Genomic DNA, 18,306 nt, shown 5'->3' on the forward strand with positions numbered 1-18,306 from the left:
TACAAATATGTTTAATGTTAACCTAAGTGAGTGGAGCTAAAGTGACAGTTTTTTGAGGCAGATAGATAATAGAGTCAATATTATTATTTTTTTTTATTGTTCAGGGGTTTTTTTTATTTTTAAAATGTGAATAATACATTAGCCAATATTCTTTTTTTTTTACATAAATATAAAACTAAGACAAGTATATCCATTGAAGACATTTAAATTTGGTTACGGCATAGTGACCAAGATATGTGTTGAACATTTTACTCTTTTCAAATCACCTCAAACATATTAATGGCAAAAATGGCAAAACTTAAAATCAAGTTTTAATTTACATTGTTTTATTGATATGATTTGCCTCTGAGAAATGTTTGTGAAACTAGACCTTCACCTGGATATGAGCTGCAGTCGTATTTAACAAGACTGTGTGCATGTAAACGCACATCTCTTGAATTAGAGGAGTAGAAGGTCCCGGTGCCAGTATTATGACGTTAGAATGAACTTCGGTTAGTGATACGTGCCTGACATCGTCCAAAAATGGAACCCAAGAACCACTGGAGGTGCATCAGGATCATAAAAGAACAAATTAAGATATTTGGATAAAAATTGAGTAATTGGCTGTCAAGTATTTAACCTGTGACACTGGTTACATGACTGTTTGTTGAATGATTATATATTTAACTTTTCTGATTTGACTATTTTCCAGTGGCTGATGATGACCGTTTTATGTTCCAAACATGAGGTTCATATTTGTGTGTGGGTTGCGAACGCTCAGTAAGACAGCGTTCGCACGTGAGAGGGCAGATTGTGTGTTTTGCTGCTCTAATGTTGTCATGGTGATTACTATGAGTTCATGTATGTGTCTATATAGATCATACAGCTTGCTGGCAAGCTCTGATTAGGTTGGATTAATTGAAAACATGGAATTAGAAGAAAAAAAAAAAAAAAGACAAGTGGTTCAAATTCAAATTCTCCAGTGAGATGTCTTGATAACTATTCGATGGATTTTTTTTTTTTTTTTTTTTTTTAAACATTCACGGTCCCCAGAGGATGAATCCTACTGATTTGATGATCTCTTGACTTTTCTCCAGTGCCACCACGTGGTTGATGTTTGTGGCTTCCGGTGAAATGTCTCAACAACTATCAGCTGGGCTGCCATGACATTTGGCACACACATTCATGCTCCCCAGTGGATGAACTGTAATAACTCTGATGATCCCTCGTCTTTCCTCTGGCGCCATCTTCCTGCCAAAATCTTAATTTGTCAAAAACTTACTGATTTATGAAATTAACTAACGTTTCCCATCAGCCTCAGCTATACTTAATATTTACTGCTAATTAGCTAATGTTAGCATGCTATCATACTAAACTAAAATGATGAACATGTGAAACATTACATCTGCATATTAACATAGTCACTGTGAATGTGTTAGCATGTTACCATTAGCATTTAACTCAAAAGAACAGCCTTAACAGAGCCACCGTTGTGGCTGTTGGCTCTTCGTCTTGTTCTAAAATATGAAAAATATTTTGTTTTCCCTCTTGCAAACACAGAATCACAGATATTTGGACAAAGCAGTCCTGCTTGTCATGCAAATTAAAATCTAATGTAGCACTTCCAACCCTCCAAACTGCTAATTGTTATTCAAAGATGCATGTCACGGTGGCCCATTAGAACAGCTCCAAAAGAGCAGAGGAGACCAACATCCTCTGGTTCACCGCCTTTAAATCATTTGTCTGCTCTTAAAACTTGCTTTGTGTTGACCACTTTGTCCCTGTATTCTTTACACCCACTCAAATGGCAAGTCCCCCTGGCTAGATTGTGTTTAAACCGGAGCATTACAGTCCGTGCCAGCGTCCTACCTTGACCTCTGACCTACAAGAAATAATTTTAACATATTCAGTGACATGTGGGAGCCAAGTCGTGCTCAAGAATTATTCAGTCAAAAAGGAGTATGAGAAACTTTAACTGACACTGACATTTTCATTTTTGCTCTGATATATGGTGACGTGTGTCATCTTGTGCTGTACTAGCAACTGAAGACCCACAACAACTGTTTGAATGATGGATTGATTGGATATCATGATGGAAGTATTTGGACAAGGGGGAGCGCCTCCATACTCACAGTATAAGGTTGATGTTTTCATGTACAATCATTTTTTTTTAAAGGCACCAAGTATTTGTTCAGAACCCGCAGTATATTTACATTGTAGTCCTGTTGGACAGGAACAAGGGTCCTCGAGCTAGAGAGCCCCTTTTAAAGGAATGAAAATCAGCCATAAGCAACTCACTTGAGTATTTTTATTTTCTAAATATTTTTATTACAGTTTCATCTCTATGTCAAACCAATGTGAGCTGTACAGTTGCTGTTTTATCATCAAATCAAGTCGTGGTCACTTTGGGTTTGAAGTCTAAACGCAGGAAGTGATCACTTTGCCTTGGTATGACTTGTTCGTATTAGTTAACATGCTGCTTTTGCCTTTACAAAGCCTTCAGATGTGTGCTAGCTGTAGCTGACTATCACAGTTGTTACCCATCCTGTCTGCCCGCCACTTAATGCCTGCATTAAAAAAAAAAAACCAAAAAAAAAACAAAACTGTGCTGTTCCCAGTGTTTAAAGAGTGTTTGCCAATGAGCACAGCACAGACAAACTGCCCTGTTGGAAGACAAACAGATTGTAATAGTACAGCATTTAAGTATTGTTCCAGATTGTAGACGGATGCCTTTCTCCATAAGTGTTTTGTCATTATTCCTCTTATATTAAATCGTAATCAAAATGAGCTCTTTCCCGTTGCTTCACATTCTGGGAGCCGAACTTCAAATCCATTACCCCATTGGGGATCTCTGAGCAGCTCTGGGGTGTACGGGGTGTAGTGCCTTGCTTAAGGGTTGACAGTAATGGTGGCTGAGAGTGGGGCGAGCTGCCCGACTTTCTCCAGGTGGGCCACTCAAGCCCCACAGGCCACCTTTTAAGCGGTCTTTGACACTTCATCACTTGTGATGAAAACTGATTCACTGAGAAAAGTTTTGGTGCGTGCAGACTCAACGGCTCTCCGCATCTGAGCTCCCAGCACCGTGCACCATGTGGGGGCGTCCTAGCGAACCCAAACATACAAACTCTTGTTCCAACGCCTCTTTAGCTCGTTTTCACTGATGCTGTCCACTTTCCAGTTGCATTGGATCGATGACCTCTCCGGGTCTGAATTGCACGAGGTGTTTGGGCCCTATTAAACATGTCTGCAGGTCAAATCTGACCTTGATTTTTAGCCTGATGCGGATACCATTTAAGATGCTCAGGGGGGGAAAACTAACTGGCAAATTCTGTCCTGTAACCATTGGTAACCAATCTTTAAACACACATAGAACTTGTAGAACAGATGCCTGTTGCATAGATCGCATAATGTGTAGCACAGAAACTTTTAAGAAACAGGGAAGAGGTTTAAACTGCAAACAAAAGTACTACTGCAAACGTGGCAGTATTTGTGGTACCATCTGCTGTGTTCTATTACACACATTTCATGGCATTTTGGAGCAATTTCAGTCCTTTTTTTATAATATGAATTAATAATAATAATTAACCCTTGGCTTAACTTCTTCCAATACATTCATGAAATTAGAGAGAGGCGTCATGTGGTATGCTAGGTGAATGATCGCGGACGGAGCGGTGCCAAACAGTGTGAGCAGGACAATCTGACAGCGTATAAGCTGACCTTTGAGTGTGTCTTGGGTCTGAAACAGATTTCCTTCTCAGCCTGGTTCTGTTCTTTAGTCGATGCCACCACGTTTGTCTGAACCAATACCTGTCTGTCAGCATTAATAAATAAACATGAAATATGTCGAAGAAACAAGAGGGGACGCTTGATTTAACAAGGCAAATGTACTATTTTCTTACTGTGTGTGTGTGTGTGTGTTTATTAACCTAGCCTAACCAACTGTCTTATAGAGAGCACTGGAGGAGAAAGAGATGCAATACAGTGATCTCAGCCTGCTGTCTTCAACAGAAACACCTGTATCCAGGACAGGATAGCTACATGCAGTGATGGAAGAAGTACTGACATTTTTTACTTAAACATTCATGTAAAAATATTCCATAAATGAAACACCTTCATTCCAAATTCAAAGTATAAGTGAGCAGAAAAACTACTCCTGGCTGATATTTTCTAGGACATGATCATACTGATTAATACTGATGCATCAATGTGTAATCAGTGTTTTAACATCAAGGTGATTTTAGTCCCAACATAGGAGATGATTAATGAGGTGGGAAAGAAGAAAAAACAAAGTTGTGTTGTGCAAAATTGTATTTATTTTGTTTTTTACTTTTTTGCATAAACTGTACATTTCCCCTCTTTGAGAATTAAACAATTGCTTCAATGAAACTGTGGAGAATGTGACCCACACTACATACTGCTTAGCCACGTTAAACCTTTAAGAATGTGTATTTTAATGTCATAAGTTTAGTATCATAAGTTACTTCAGCTGTCTGCTAAATGTGTCAACAGTCTAAACTAAGATGCAGTAAACATTTGAATTGCTGAAACATCAGCATGCTTACAAGATATCTAAACCTGAAGCTAGCAAACACCACAAAACAAGACATTGGTTACTTTCATAGGTCATATTTATTCATATTAAGTGCTGAAAATAAATACAAAACATTTTTGGAACACATCTGGTAAAGTGACAAAGACCTGCTTCAGTCAAGTTTTGCTAGTCAGAAAAAGTTTCGATCTACTTTTCCAGCTTTAGCTGCAGTTTGTAACTTTTTTTTTTTTGGAATCTCAGGTAGATTGTGTTGAAGCAAACTTCATCGTTCTCTTTCATAATGACCTAAAGGAGCAAGGATTCGCGTACCCATTTCCAAATGATTAAGAGCAGCCTTCTGGCTCCAGTAACTTCAGGCCTGGACCTGCTAGCTTAGGAAAACGGTTTCTTTGTGAGTTTCCAGATCCAGAGCCCTGCAGCTTGAAGGGAACTGCTCCTTTGCGCGTGGACAAAATATAAAATATGAGCAAGCATTGAAATGATGGCACCCAATGTTACAATGGATGACTCATGAATACATGCTTCACAAGTGCACCGCCATAAAATGTTTGTAACGTCCAATTAACCAGACTGAGAAAACATTTCCTGTGTTAATTCCAGTTCATCTTTAGCAATTAGTAGATTTGACACCAGGTTAGTATCTAAGTGTTATGGCTACCACACAGACATGGCTAACTGATGGGAGTCTAAACTAACTATATTAGCAGCACATTCAGACACCACATAAACAAACAAAAATCTGACAGAGGGTTAAACATGCACGCCGATACTCTACACAAGTTAATTAGCTGGGAACCTGCATATTCCTGGATTAATGATTAATTAGTTCTATGAGCTGAGACACAGTTGTGAGGCGGACTAACGAAGGCCTGTGTGTTGTGAGCATGTCCTGCAGAAGGCACTGGCACTCTTTCTTGTATTATAAGTAAAGGAGATGGTACTGCAAGAGACTTTCAATGCAAACTAACATCATGTTCCTACACGCAGACGCGTCCATTATGGAAAGATGGAAATGATTACAGACGAGACGGAGAGGTGAGTAAAGACGGTAGTCAGAAAGAGAGAAAACACACAAAACAAAAAGCTGAAGTTTTGTTGACGGGAGGGCAGCCGTTGGAGAGGTGAGCAGTAGTCCATTAACACCCAGTAAGGACAGATCAGTGTTCCGTCACAGCTATGGAACGAGGTGTGTGTTCAGTCATCTATGTGCAAGTGTGTGTGTGCATTCGGTCATCGTCTACGTTAAGCTGCACTCAAAGGAAAGTGTTAGCATTGCTATTTGTATGTTATGATACAAGTCGGAAAATAGATATTTTTGTGTGCGTAAATTTCAGTGTTTAACATTCACCCCTGTGTTTCTGGAGAGATCTGAAAAGGCAAATAGTATGTATGTTTCTGTGTGTGTGTGTGTGTGTGTGTGTGTGTGTGTGTGTGTGTGTGACAGGGTGTTCAGTCATCCACTCCTATGTTACGGAACAGGTAGGACATGGACTCCCCGTTGTGGATGCGGCGGATGGCCTCCGACAGGATCATGCTGATGTCCACTGTCTTGATCTTTGGACACTGGAGCTTCTGGAGCTCGTGGGGGATCGTGTTGGTCACCACCACCTGGGGGAGGAAAAGAGATGTGGGTGACGTGTGTGAGGTGTGACGTAACTGAGCACAGTTAATGTTGAAGAGAGGATCTCGGAGTACGCACTCACCTCATCAATAGCCGACTCCTCTATGAACCTGGGGGCATCGGAGGAGAGGATGCCGTGTGTTGCCATGACGAAGATCTTGTAGGCCCCCCTTTCCTTCAGAGTCTCCGCTGCTGCCACAAAACTGTCAACATCGTCGATGATGTCGTCCTGTGGGACGAACGGACCCATCTCAGTCAGGAAAATCAACTCTCAGCATAGTAAAGGCAACATGGCACCCTCTAGTGTGAACATGCCACCACAAACATTTAGTCTTTTGTTACTGATGGGAATATTTCACTCGAGTAAACATGCTGTTCACTTGGAATAGATTTCAGTATAAAATAGCACAGCTCACATGTACAGCATTAACGTGTCAATGTATACATGACAGAGCACATACAAGAGAATGATAAACAATGCTCCACGATTTTAACTTGAACTAAATGTTGAATGGAGTTACCTGTATAGTAACCTACATAGAGCACAGGGAATGAGGTTATTTTATTTCTTATAATGGATGTTAAATCATGATCCAGCTGCTTTTATAGTAACAGTCATTACTGAAACTACCAAAAGCCACAACAAAATATTGTAAAAGAATGAGCTATTGTCTTCGGCCTTTTCACACAATGGATTTCCTTTTTTTTGTCACTGCTGCAGCTGCAGACACACCAGCAGCTTCTCTGCTGCCGCTGCTGATCTGGTACCTTTCTTTTGTTCTTCTAGTTTATTGTGACTTTCTCGTGTGACTCAGTAATTGATGCGAGTTAAAATTCTACTTAAATAGTTTTGATTCTTAAAAATACTTTAAGCAGAAGTGTCCCCCCAAAAAAGAAACATGTTGTACAGTAACAAGAGTAATTGTAATTTGTCACTTCCACCCATACATGTACATTTACACGGTGTCTTAAAACTAATCACTCTGTATGCTCTCACCACTATGATGGCGATGCGTCCTCCTACATCTCCGACCACAGTGATAGGTGGCTTCTCTTTGGGGATCAACACTGGAAACAGAAAGGAAAAAAGGACACACATGGAGAAATGGTGAGAAGTGCTGTATCTGAAATCATTATTACCCAGCAATACTTCTTTATGCTACGCCCAAACACAGCATGTTGTGTTACATGGGAGTTCCTGTGCATTGCTAGTGTGTGTGCTTGCATTACATGGTATCTCCATGCTGGGATGAATGGCTCCGGTGGTCTTCACAGTGGGTGGGGAGTGTCGTCCGTCTACCTGGTCTGACTCTGCGTCCTGAGCTTCCCCGTGGATCACTGCTATACCCAGACGGAGACGCTCTGCAAATGACTGAGCCCTGCGCACGCAGACAGAGGAAAAATCAAATGCGACGGCAGTGCATAAGCACTTACAAGTAAGGACCAAGTGGTGCGTATACAGAACCATTCAAGTTTAACAGTCACTGTACAAAACATGACACTGACAGCAATGCATGCTGCTACATGAATACAATTATAGACCTTAACTCTTTGTACATTATAAATGGTCCGCCTGTGTCTGAGTGACTTTGCCATTTTTAACCCTGAATCTTTGATGTTTTGGGCTTGAAATGACTGGTAGATACAAAAAGGAAGTGGAACTGGTCCAGCAGGTTGCCGCAGCCAGCAGCTGAGAAACAGATGTTATTTTATTTTATGACTTTGGTGTTTTAAAAGGGTTCATTTGGACCCGACATGATATTTGTGTTACACACAATAACACAAACAAAATAAGCAATCAAGGCAGCAACTGCTGTGTTCTTCGAGGTAAAATGCTGTTTTTGTCAGTGGACTGTGGTGGCTTTGAAGAGAACGATTATATAGAGGTCTTTTTCTGTGGGGGACACTTAGAATAACAATCTGAGCCTGTCAGTGGCAAAAATAAGCACTTTTAGTGGACCTACTTTGAGCACTTGCCCCAAGGGATTACGCTGCAGCCATCGCAGCCCGTTTGCCGGCTGCTGTCAAGGTGATTTACTGGACCAATTCCAACACTTTTTGTACCCATCAGTCACTTCAAACCCAAAATATGTAAAAATAGGGCCCAGGTTTAAAAATACCAGTTACCATTTAACTTCCCCAGGGAAGGAAAGAGTGGTGAGGGGAGAACAACATGGGTTCATGATTAACATGGTCGTTAATTCTATAATATAATGAGTCACAGCTCTCAGGCTCGGCACATTTGTGTTGGTGAGTATAGCGAGTGAGGAGAGCTTACCTTTTGGCAGAGGCTGGAGATTTGGCCACAATCACAGCATTTCTGTAGTCAGGAATCTGACGGATTCATGGAAAATAAAGATTTTTTTTTTATCAGATTTGCAGACAACAACACTTCGCTAAACCCCTCTCCTGAACAGCCATTGTCTAAATATAGCTAAGCATTACCTTAAGAGTAATGCAGGATTTAATATGTTTTACAACACTATAATGCAGAAACTCGTAGGACAAAGTGTCCATTTTCCACAAAGCTCCTAAAAATTTTTTCCCCAGAAACGCATCATAAGACGTAACATAAGGGAGTCGCTGCGTGCTGCAGTAGGAGGAGGTAGTGAGTCTGAGCGATCTGTTACAGTGAGTTGGTGTGTTTTCAGTAGGTTTTAGTGGTATTTTCACCACATATCATCATGGTCCACAGTTTTCCCAGCAGGAAAAAGAGCTGCTGGCTTTGTGCATGTGTGCGTTCAGTGCAGGAGAGGAAACGGGACTCCACTGCTTCATCCGTTAGGAAAACTGTGTTTCTTTGTGGTGTTCATTTTAGACCAGAGGATTATCTTCTCTGCACAAATGAGAAGCAATCTCAGGCACTGTGAGACACGATACAAGCTCCTACTAGCGCCTTACTGTCTGTTATGGCGAAGTAGCAACACTCCTGGCTGGTATTAGACAACCAATGCTAATTTTATTATAGCCTAGCACATGATAGCAAACTTTACAATGTAGTGATGTGATCACAGTGTTGCATGTGCGTGTGTTCTTACTTCTTCCTGTATGTACTGCAGCAGGAAGGGGGAGGCTCTCAGATTGTCCACTGGGATGTTGAAGAACCCTTGAATTTCTTTCTGATGGAGATCCATGGTGATCAGGTGCGTGAGACCTACACACACAGTCAGTTTGAGAACGTGAATGCTTACAGTTTTGCAGCAATTGACAACATTCTATTAATAAAATGTTATGATTTGTGATGTTTCACTCTGATAGAGACACACAAAAGTGACTCTTTCTAGTTTCTCACTTCCTGTTTTGAGCCGCACACCAATCCTCTCTTACCAGCTTTACACATCATAGAGGCAATAAGCTTCGAGACAATGGAGCCTCTCTTCCTCATCTTGCACTGCTTGCTGTAGGGGAAGTAGGGGAGGACGCCTGTGATGCTTCTGGCACACGAGGTCCTGCATGCGTACACCAAGATCAGCATCTCCATTATGGTGGTGTTCACATCTCTGATGCAGTCGAGGGATGGAGAGAAAACATAATGAGTGAGATGTGTCGGGGACAATTGTGCTGAAACTTTCTATTATGTGTGTGTGTGATCATTCTTACTTGGATACTGTCTGGATCACAAAGACATCTTTGCCTCGCACTGACTCTTGGATCTGTACCCGCGTTTCTATGGAAACAAACAGGATGTGAGAACGAGGGAGCAGCGAGAGAGTGTGCGCGCATTAAACACACATTCACACGTGCACTCCTACCTTGTAGCAAAGCCTACATGGCATGTCAGCATCATTAGAGGGCTATCTGAGCCCTTTGTGCCTCTCACACAACCCCCTACCCCCTCACCCCCCCACTGTGGGAAATTGTAGATACTAGCATTCAAAAATGTGCCTCCCACGGAAAAGACATTAGAAAACAAAATCCTTCCTATGCGGAGCCAAATGTCCAGCAGAAACAGAGGAGACGCAGTCAGAACTGACATCGATCCAAATGTGTTTTGTGTGGGTTTGAGTTTGACAGTTAATGCAAGCAGCAGTTTTGGAGCCAAGAAACTTTGGCTAGCTCTGAATATTCATGATGTGGAATATTAATCTCTGCAATTTTGCTCATGTGTATATTCTACTGAATATTCTAGCCATTTTCCCAAGCATGGGATTTTAGATAGATTTTCAAATTTCACAGTACACCATGAGAGTCATCTTGCATGTGCTTAGAATTGCCTGCGATATGTAATTTACCACGCTGAATATTTGCTCTTTGTTTTGTCCAACTTGCATCAGCATTGTGTGTTCCAGCAGGTGCAAGCAGAGCCTAAAAAGCCTTCCAATGAATAGGCAGTCTGCTGGCAAACGCATTGTACAGGCAGCTATACTGCAACAACGTCAGGTCTGCGAAACAAACCATAAACACGTATGGACTTTGTGGAAAAGATGACGTCCAGTTTCCTGGATAGGAGTAGTTGTTTGTTGCCATGGTGACAGGTAGGACATCAACCTGAAAGCTTATGTAACACTTGGTTTTAATCAGGCTCTCTTAAAGCAGCGGGTGCTCCATGATATTTACTCGACACGGACTTGTGCACAGTTTGTTGACAATATTAATGCAACAAACTCATAAATAAGTCAAAACTATGCAGAAGAATGAAAAGTCCCTGGACATGTACAAACACAGAACCATCAAACTGACTTGTTATGCAACACATTTTTTTACACGCTCAGCCTGTGCTCTCATTACAGCGACATACTTTCACATTAACCATCAAACTGTTAACCCGGTGAAATACACAGTGAGACAGCGATGTTAATCATTTATCTGTGGGCCTTGTTGTCCATGTGTCTTCAGACCACTCCACCGCCATCAGTCTGGCAGCCTGTAGTGTTCTGTGCAGTCCTGCCCTGTAGGCCTGGGCGATGTTTTGATTGAACTGTTAATTGACAGCGTGTGACAGCTGTGTAACTAGAAGGGCACTGTGAGACAGCAGACCTCCTACAAGGCCAACAGTCCAATCTTCTATGATATGCAAATCTGTACATGCAACCTGTATATATATGTCTGGATATATTAACTATAGGAATTATGTCATTAATGTTTTGCTGTGTGTTTAGCTGCACCACACCAGTCACTGATCATACAATTTGGTCAATATTATTGCTTGTTGATAAGTGAGATCCAGATCTGCTCCAAAATTAAACGGGTTCTTCCTTCCCATTCTACAATCCTCTATCATGTTGAATGAAAATCAGGCCAGTGGGTTTTTCTGTAATCCTGCTGTCAAACAGACACACAACATAACCGCCTTGTCAGAGGTAATAACAAGAAGTCGTTCCCTCTCAGACATCATCTTACCTCTGTTAGCCTCCTGATACACCTGCACTTTGCCAAGCTCCACCCCTAGCCGCCTGGGAGAGAAAGGAAGAAGACAAATTCAGCTTGTATTTTAAAAATCAGACGACTTTTATTGCCATGACAGGAATAAAACTGCTGTTACAACTAATAGAGTTGGATGTTTGTTCACATTCATACAAAGGAATGCTAAAAAAACCCAACAACAACTGTATTATTTTCTCAATAACAAGGGAACACACACGTGATAATACACTAGCATCTGTTGTTACATTATCTTGAGACAACCTGACCTGCTCACTCTTATCATGCTGGGTTTTATTTCTTCTCTCACACACAGAGCGTGGAATTTCCAGTCAGATAAGCCAGGCCGCCTCTGTTTGTTTTAGAAACATGCACAGACTGCTATGTCGTTGTGGAATCCAGGAATGCATCATGTGCATTTCAACTAGGTTTTGCAGTCGAGTGTTGTTTACACATAACAAGAAACAGTGCTGCAACACACCATCCAGCTACTACAGATGGTCCTTTCAGTGAAGCAGTTACATTGAATTCCTATTTTTTAGCTGCAAGGACAATTTTTTTTCAAATTTGCAGTTGCCACTAAATGGTGAAGACATTATTTCACATTGTGTCACATTTACAGAAAAATTATAATTGTTATTTTACTCCCTTATTTTGTATATATTTATAATATATTTGTATTTAATTATCCTTTTATTTGTTGACTTTTTATCTTAAGGCGTATATCTTCTGAGGGAGGAGAGTCACACAGCTGTTGGGTTACATGTGATGGTTCAGCGGGGGATGGTGAGGGTGGCTGAGTCAAATGGTTTTGTGTTTAAATGTAGGTGAATAATGGCAGAAAATAATAAGTAAAATGTGTATTTGTACTGCATATAGTGCTTAAGTATAAACTAAATATTCATATTTCCAACAAAAATATTTATGTAAAAAAATATGTGTAGTAGTATAGAGAGCAGAATTCAAAGTAACCCTGCTACTGAAATGACCGTGGCATCTCCATTTCCAAAACTGGAGTTAGGAGGTTTCCATAGGTCTTGCAGCAATCCTTTAAAATGTTTCCTCCCAAACATGCACAGACAAACTTACAGTTGCAGAGCCAACGAGCCATCTTTTCGCAAAAATAATTTGACTAAGATAAAAAAAAAAATTTAAAAAAACATTGTGCATTCTGGAACCAAGCTGCAGGAAATACTTTGTCATTGCGAAAGAGACTGCTCCTTTGCACAAAATTATTTTTGCAAAGAGATTTTGCTGTGTTATTAGTGTCTTTCCTGTAGCTTAGCCATGCTTTAGATTGCAGTCGGTCATATTGTAAATATTGCACGTGTTAACGCGTGCATAACCATCGATTCAGAGGGAAACACTGCACATCCAAATTTAGTTTTCTGGAAGCACAAATGAAAAGCATGTGTCTTAACACATTCCTGGTACAGTAAACAGTTTAAACAAAAAAAAAACTTTCATGTGAGAAAAAGATGATGACAGATCTGTTCTGGAAGAACTTGTATGGGTTGTTTATTTTAAAATAACCAGTTTTGCAGGCAGTACTATGCTCCATTTGTCTGTGTGTGTAATACGTCATCCATGCCTCCTGTACTCACTCTGCAATCCTCTTTCCCAGCTCGCGGCTGGAGGGGTGTGAGTTGGCGGTGAAGATGACCAGGCCACCCTTGGTGTGGTTCATGTCTCTGGGATCTCGGCCGCTGCTCTCCCCACACTCTGGCAGTGGTTCCCTGGGCACCCACGCTGCGCTGAGCCCTTCCTGCAGAGAAGAGGGGAGAGCGATTACTTCCTTTATGTCAATGTGTCAGCTCCAATAACTCAAGAACAGGAAACAGGTCTCACTTAGTCATGGAAGACTTGTCATAAGCCCCTGAACAGAATTTATTTTCTTAAAAATCAGCCGTTCAGGGAAGGCTTAGTCAATACTGTAAGACCTCTGTTTTCTTTTAACACGTAATCATAAAAGTTAAAGCATAAAACTTGAGTGTAATAAAACTAAACCACAGCTGACGAACCTAATGAACGTACAGTTCACTGGTATGCGTGTGGAGGTGGAAAGCAATTACCTGTTTAATCAAAATTTCTATTCACATGGGATGAACCTCCATCTACAAGTTTGACCAGGACTTCATATCTGAGCACTGAGTTATTTATGAACCTCGTGCAAACAGCAAGGAGGAGGTCTCCTTTTAGACTGAATGACAGCATTGTCTGACTACACACTTTGGCAGCCATTTCTTCTCTTTTTCACTAAAGCGACAATCCAAAAATCTTGACAATCTTTGAGGAAGCTTTGCATTATAATAAATCGACAGTTAAGGGGTTATATATTTCCACAGCTAATATAATGTGTGTCCTAAGTCCTGCAGGAGATTCAAGAGAACTCATAAAAATGCTTGATCTCCTGAGCCTAAAAGTAGGACCAGGGATTTGCAATAGTTAGATTTGGTAAAGACTTTATTTACCCACTTACACCGATCATAGGATAGTTACTGATCTTTCACAAACTTTCCTTTTCATGCATGCTACTTCTCTCTGTACTGATTGACACATTTCTTACTCAGTTTGTTATTTTACTGCCACGATTTTGACTCTCTTCTTTGAATTCTAGGTTACTCTGCATCTTATTATACAGTCATATAGTTTGTGTACTGTTTACAGGACGCATTGGTTTTAGTGAATCTGCTTGCACATGCATACACTGAGCAAACACAAAGGCTGGGCTGCAGCCCAAGTGCCATATGCAACCATGTGCAACCAGACTATGCACGACTTAAAATAACTGGATGAGTAATTATTACATTTAATGTATATCCTAACATGATGAGTTTCCTTCAGCGGATCAGTGACGTGTAACGGCCTCGCTCGTGCATTTAATAGGTCAATTGTATCGCGTGTATCTTTCATCCCAACTATCAACAGTCACGACATTAGCTTCCTCTTGCTAAGCTAGCAGGACAACACGGGATTTAGCCGTTTACGGTGCCATATATTATTCAGTAATTAATGTATTAAGAAGTTAAGACGTGTGCTGAAGTTGTGGTTGCTATGACTAATGTATAAAAGCATTTAGACAAATAAAAGTCAATTTAACGTCAGCAAATATTAAATGTTTGGCTGTAGCATCATGAGATAGCGCTAGCTAACGGTGACCCGCCAGTACTAACGCGATAGCTCACATGAAATAATCTTGTCATGGCATAACGTTAGCTCTTGAATGCGCGAATTGATTTTTCATGCACCGGAAAGCACGTCTTTCTACGCACCGAGTAAAAAAAATAGACAGCGAATACTGATTAAAACAAAGCACAATAATGCTTCTCACCAGCTTGTGTGTTAGATCCGGTTACAATCAGCAACCAACAGTATTTGAATGTTCAAGCCTCCTGCTCTTTTCAACCTGTTCCCCTCACTTCGACTCTCGAGTGCCTGCGATGTTCAGTTGTGATGGACGCGCCAGCTCGACCAATCACAGGCTAGAAAATAGAAAGGGACGCACTTAAGATGCATTCAGGGACCTTTGCAAACCCGTAAACGACTAGATCTTTCAGACAGAAGCAACTCATTATAGTCATTACTAATGTCACCTCACTTTTAAATCGCAAAACGCTATTTTTTCTAATTTTGTGCAAGTGTAGTTCTCCCTATCAGCATTTAGCCAATAAATGTAGTTTTAAATCACAAACGCAGTCTGCTATTGTCTTCATGTTGGCTAGTTCGTCCAATTTCCGAAGACCCTGAACTCAACCTTCTGGTGTTTCAAAAGTGAAAAGGCACCAATTGCACATTGTTGTGCAATAAAGTGTTATTATGTCGATTAGTTAATTTTCTTTTTTGTCTTTTATTATGTGTTCATGTCGACGTGCTGACTGTGACAGTCTATTTACCTACAATTATATGTAAACATAGATCCATATTTCAGCCATTGAATATATCAAAATAGGCACAAAAGACAAATGTTTTTACTAACCTATGTTCATTCTCTCAGTGACTTAATTATTTTAACACCCAGACTTAACACTGAAAGCCTTCCTGGCAGGTGTATGCTCTGTGACACGCCACTTGAGGGCAGTGTGTTTTTGTGGATGCTTCACACAACATCCCTGCTTCAGTCTTTGTTAAATGAAGTGACTGTCAAGTCTCAGATAAGCATGCTGTCATTCGTAAAATGTGACTTTTCCCTTTAGCTACACATAAAACAAGCTATTCTAATCCCTTATCAATTAGAGAACAGCACGTAGGCAGGGTGAGTCACTGCAGTAATAGAGGACAGGAAAAGAGACGGTATATACAAATCTCATTTAGTTATGAGAATTTAAATTCAGTGGGAAAACTGAGCTAAAATGTGAATCTGAGCATCCTTCACACACACACACACACACGAGCAAGAGCGAGAGAGAGCAAGAGTCTCTTTGGATGTAGCAGATACAGATAAATGGCTCATGATCTCAGATCAGCTGCTCCCGTTTAATAATACCGCAGGAAAGACCCACAGAAAGAGGAAGAAGGTGGTGGAGCGGTGCAGGTAAACTCTTGAAGACAAAGCTTTTGTATATCGAGCATTAGTTATAACACAGCTCCAGGGCGGTGAGCTACATTCGCATTAACAGAGACAGATTTATAAATATGCTCTCACTACCATATGGGCAGCTCTTCAATGTTCTTACATAACTCACTGGATATGTGGAGGAGGCAGAGAGCAGCATCCAAGCACTGCACACTGCCCACACACACACAATAGAGAGGAGAGTGGAGTTAAAAAATCTGGAGGAGGTTGGACAGAGAAACAACACAAGTTAGATTTTGCAGATGGAAGACAGGGTCAAATTCACTGATATGTGCTCTTCTCTCTCTAATTGTCTTCATGGCCACAGAATATGTCCATTCACTGTATACTGTATGTAGGGTAGATGCAGGCTATACAGGCTGGGTTTATGAAAAGGCATAAAATATTCCAAATAAAATGTTCTCTGCTATCTAAGAATTGAATTTAAGGATAAAGTCTGACATTTTGGGCTAATGCATTTCTTTTGTGGGAGAGTTGGATGAGCAGATTTAAACCCCTCTTGTGTCTGAGCAGACATTCAACAACAGCATCAGGTTCAGGAAGTTATCAAAGCAGTGGGATGTACAGTCACTTATACACTGCTACATAATCAAGCCAAGTCCTTGCATGGGAAAGAAAGGCTGATGGGAATGTGTTAGTTTGCAGGTATGTGGTCAGAAATTAAAGTACTGGTGCATTTGTAAATGACTGTTTGGTACATACGTTCATGTTCTTCTCAGAACTCTCAGAAAAAGTTTGGCGATCCTTTTACTTTTCACCTGGTGTCACCAGCAGGTCAAATGACAAAGTTGTGTAATACTTTGGTTTATGACCAAATACCTGCAAAACAAATGCCATTCCCATCAGCCTCAGTTGTTTGAGGGCAAATAGAACACAGAGGGCGTCTTTATTAAATGTGCCTCAGATAACGTGTGCTAACTGTAATGGATCACATCACTGGGCACTGCTTTGCACATTACAAATTCTTCATAGGTCCACTTGCACATTCTTGCACAAAACTTTACGGCTTGCAGAACTTGCATTGTCTTTGCATATACCTCTATTTCTATATACTCCTATATCTCATACTTACTATGCTTACTGTTGCACCAACATACCAAGGCATATTCTTTGTATGTGAACTTGGCAATAAGTCTGACTCTGATTCTCACTCTGACATGACACGTGTAGCTAATATAGCCTAATAAAACTAAATTGAGCCAATAAGAGGAGGAGAGATGAGCACAGTGTTTATTCCCTCTGCCTGTGCCTTCCCTGGCAGCTGAATAAATCTCTGCAGCTCCTCTGTAAAGCAAAGAGAGAGGGCCATAGAAACAGGGCCAGGGAGAGATGAGAAAGGAGGCGGGAGGGCACCGCGCTCCTGGTCCGCCCCCAACTTGCAGCACGAGCCATTTAGCGGTACAAGCTGGGCCAGCTGTAGAGCGCGCGGGCGCGTGTACGCACCCCGCCCCCCCCCTACCCCTGCCCCCACGCGGAGAAAACCATTACCAAATACAGAGCCCGAGCGCACGCGGAGCGATGGCTGCAGCTGCAGCTGCAGTTCTGGATTGTGTTTACGACGCAGAGCACGAGAGCGGCACAGCCTCGGGAGAAACGGACAACGCGCGCACCCGATTTCTAAACGCACGATCTTTTACGCGCAGCGGCTCCCATTGAGCCCGCGAGGCTGCTCGCCACATCAGTCCGTTTGACGTCTCTCTCTCTCTCCCTCCGAGAGGATCCTTCCGTTCGGTTAATCGTCGTTGTGGAGCGCAGCTGCCGGGGGTGGGGGGGACCGATCAGCCTCCAGCCTCACACATGAGGAGCGCGCGCAAGCCGTGGACACGAGACCATTCATCTCCACCGTCAAGACATCACGCACGCGACGCCAACGCGGTGTTAGTGGAATCCAGAAGGGCCCGGTAGCCCCCCGGTCCCGTCCACATCCTGTGGCGCTGCACATAAGCGGGAGGTGGGGGGAACCCAAGAGCATCCCTCCATCCCACCCAGTCTATCCCTCCCTCTCTCTCTCCCTCTCCTTCTCTCTCTCTGCCTCTTTCACCCCCATCATATGCCAGAGCTATAGGGGGTGGGGGGGTCTCATCTTGCCAGGGACCAGGGGGGAGGAGGCAGGCAAGGCTGTCCGTGGCCGCGGTAGACGCACCCGCGGCGTGCTGAGGCTGGGCTGAAGCGCCGCTGTGTCGGAGGATGCTGCGGGAGTAGAGCGGCTCCGAGCGGAAG

General features: G+C 41.9%; 1 protein-coding gene across 1 annotated transcript; it reads right to left on the reverse strand.

The window, feature by feature from the left end:
- Positions 1–4,589: 4,589 nt before the first annotated feature.
- On the reverse strand, positions 4,590–14,932 carry LOC139217001 (phosphoribosyl pyrophosphate synthase-associated protein 2). The gene is made up of 11 exons (XM_070848257.1): positions 14,845–14,932; positions 13,118–13,278; positions 11,493–11,545; positions 9,753–9,819; positions 9,480–9,652; positions 9,191–9,306; positions 8,431–8,486; positions 7,383–7,531; positions 7,150–7,220; positions 6,235–6,381; positions 4,590–6,139 (listed from the first exon to the last, which is right to left on the reverse strand). Exons 2-11 carry the CDS (start codon positions 13,198–13,200, stop codon positions 5,981–5,983), a joined length of 1,074 nt encoding a protein of 357 aa, XP_070704358.1. The 5' UTR covers positions 13,201–13,278; positions 14,845–14,932; the 3' UTR covers positions 4,590–5,980.
- Between the last annotated feature and the right edge of the window lie 3,374 nt (positions 14,933–18,306).

Source organism: Pempheris klunzingeri, chromosome 17 (genome assembly GCF_042242105.1).
Source record: "Pempheris klunzingeri isolate RE-2024b chromosome 17, fPemKlu1.hap1, whole genome shotgun sequence".
Classification (NCBI taxonomy): Eukaryota; Metazoa; Chordata; class Actinopteri; order Acropomatiformes; family Pempheridae; genus Pempheris; species Pempheris klunzingeri.

Coding starts and splice junctions, on each gene's coding strand:
- LOC139217001 (XM_070848257.1), bottom strand. CDS start 13,200: ATGAACCACACCAAGGGTGGCCTGGTCATCTTCACCGCCAACTCACAC. Junction 8,487..9,190: donor TGCAGTACATACAGGAAGAA/GTAAGAACACAC, acceptor TGAATCCGTCAG/ATTCCTGACTACAGAAATGC. Junction 7,221..7,382: donor TCCCAGCATGGAGATACCAT/GTAATGCAAGCA, acceptor TTCTGTTTCCAG/TGTTGATCCCCAAAGAGAAG.